Below are 1289 nucleotides of genomic sequence, written 5' to 3'. Positions count from 1 at the left end.
TGGGACCATACGTTGCAGCCACACATAACACTCCATCAGCGGGTGAACGGCCGAAGGAACAAGGGAAGTCTGGATTTATGTCCAAATCGCGGTGCTTATTCCCTGCCGTGACGACAACGAGCATGCCAGCTGCATTTGCTTCCTGAATCTTGTCGGTAAGGGCTTGGGAACTCTCTGAATCGGAACCTTCCGTCATGAGAATAACTTTCACATCATCTTTCCTCTTATTGATCAGGTAGGTGAAAGCATCCGCCATTGCGGGAAAACTCGGAGCTTCACCGTCGAATATGGGCAGTATGCGCACACTGTCCAGAATGCCCGCCAAACCGATCATGTTATTTCTGATAGCACCAATGATGCCAGCCATGCTGGTTCCATGATGTCCTCGAGGACTGGTATCATCATTCTTATCAACGACGTTGTAGCCCTTGATGACGGTACCCTTCAAGTCAGGATGAGCGGCCTCGATTCCGTCGTCAATAACTGCGATGGTCACAGGTGTTCTCTCGGCAATAGAGTCCAGGATACCCCAAGCCTCCGGTACAGAGATGGCCTCAAGATAAGCCTTCTGCATGTAATAGAATTTGTCGTTAGGATCGCCGTTCACAGGACCGAGCCCACGGAAATAGCCACTTTCGTCCACTTCTGCTTCAACGTAGAGAAGCTCGCACGAGAAGAACCAGAGTGATGTTACGAGGAGTTTCATTGTAAGCCACTAGGATGATCAATTCGTTGTGCTTCGGCGTGTCGAAGTGTACGCGTGAACTACCTCGTTCGACTGGCACATTTGTTCGCGCACGTGGATTTTTTTCGCGCGCGGCACATTGTTTGGGATCCCTGACGATGGATCTGAGCTTCTTTCCGAAAGAATCTTTCGTCATCCACGGGATTATAAAGCAAGTCGAGATAGCGCAAAACCTAGATACGCCTCGTGTCCTCGAGTTTCCAATGGCGATTGAAGAGAGTTCTCATTGTTCGGAACCCCTGACGATGGATCTGAGCTTCTTTCTTCATGCGCGAGATTGGAAAGGAAATCAGTATCGCGCACAAGTTGTGCGCGATCCGGGTTTACGGCTGTGCGGAACAACCTCGATACGCCTAGTGTCCTCGAGATTTCAAAGAGAATTCGGGTGGTCCTCGAGATTCAAAGAGAATTCGGGTGGTCCGATCAACCAGGTGAATAGATATTTCACAATTCCGTTAGTTTTAGGTCTTCTTGTATATCAGGCTCGTGTTCTATCACCTACCCAGTTTCAGCAGTACTAGCGGCTCTCCGTTGTGCTACTCAG

At 49.6% G+C, this 1289-nt stretch overlaps 1 protein-coding gene across 1 annotated transcript; it reads right to left on the bottom strand.

Annotated features, from left to right (window-relative positions):
- Positions 1 to 11: 11 nt before the first annotated feature.
- On the bottom strand, positions 12 to 706 carry Pmar_PMAR020971 (thermitase, putative; the record flags this gene model as incomplete). The annotated part of the gene is made up of 1 exon (XM_002782022.1): positions 12 to 706. A coding segment is annotated over one exon (695 nt), but the record flags the coding sequence as incomplete, so codon positions are not given.
- Between the last annotated feature and the right edge of the window lie 583 nt (positions 707 to 1289).

The sequence above is a fragment of the Perkinsus marinus genome, assembly GCF_000006405.1.
Source record: "Perkinsus marinus ATCC 50983 genomic scaffold scf_1104296940614, whole genome shotgun sequence".
Taxonomy (NCBI): Eukaryota; Perkinsozoa; order Perkinsida; family Perkinsidae; genus Perkinsus; species Perkinsus marinus.
The sequence above is the reverse complement of the archived record's forward strand: the minus strand, read 5'-3'. Positions and strand labels throughout refer to the sequence as shown.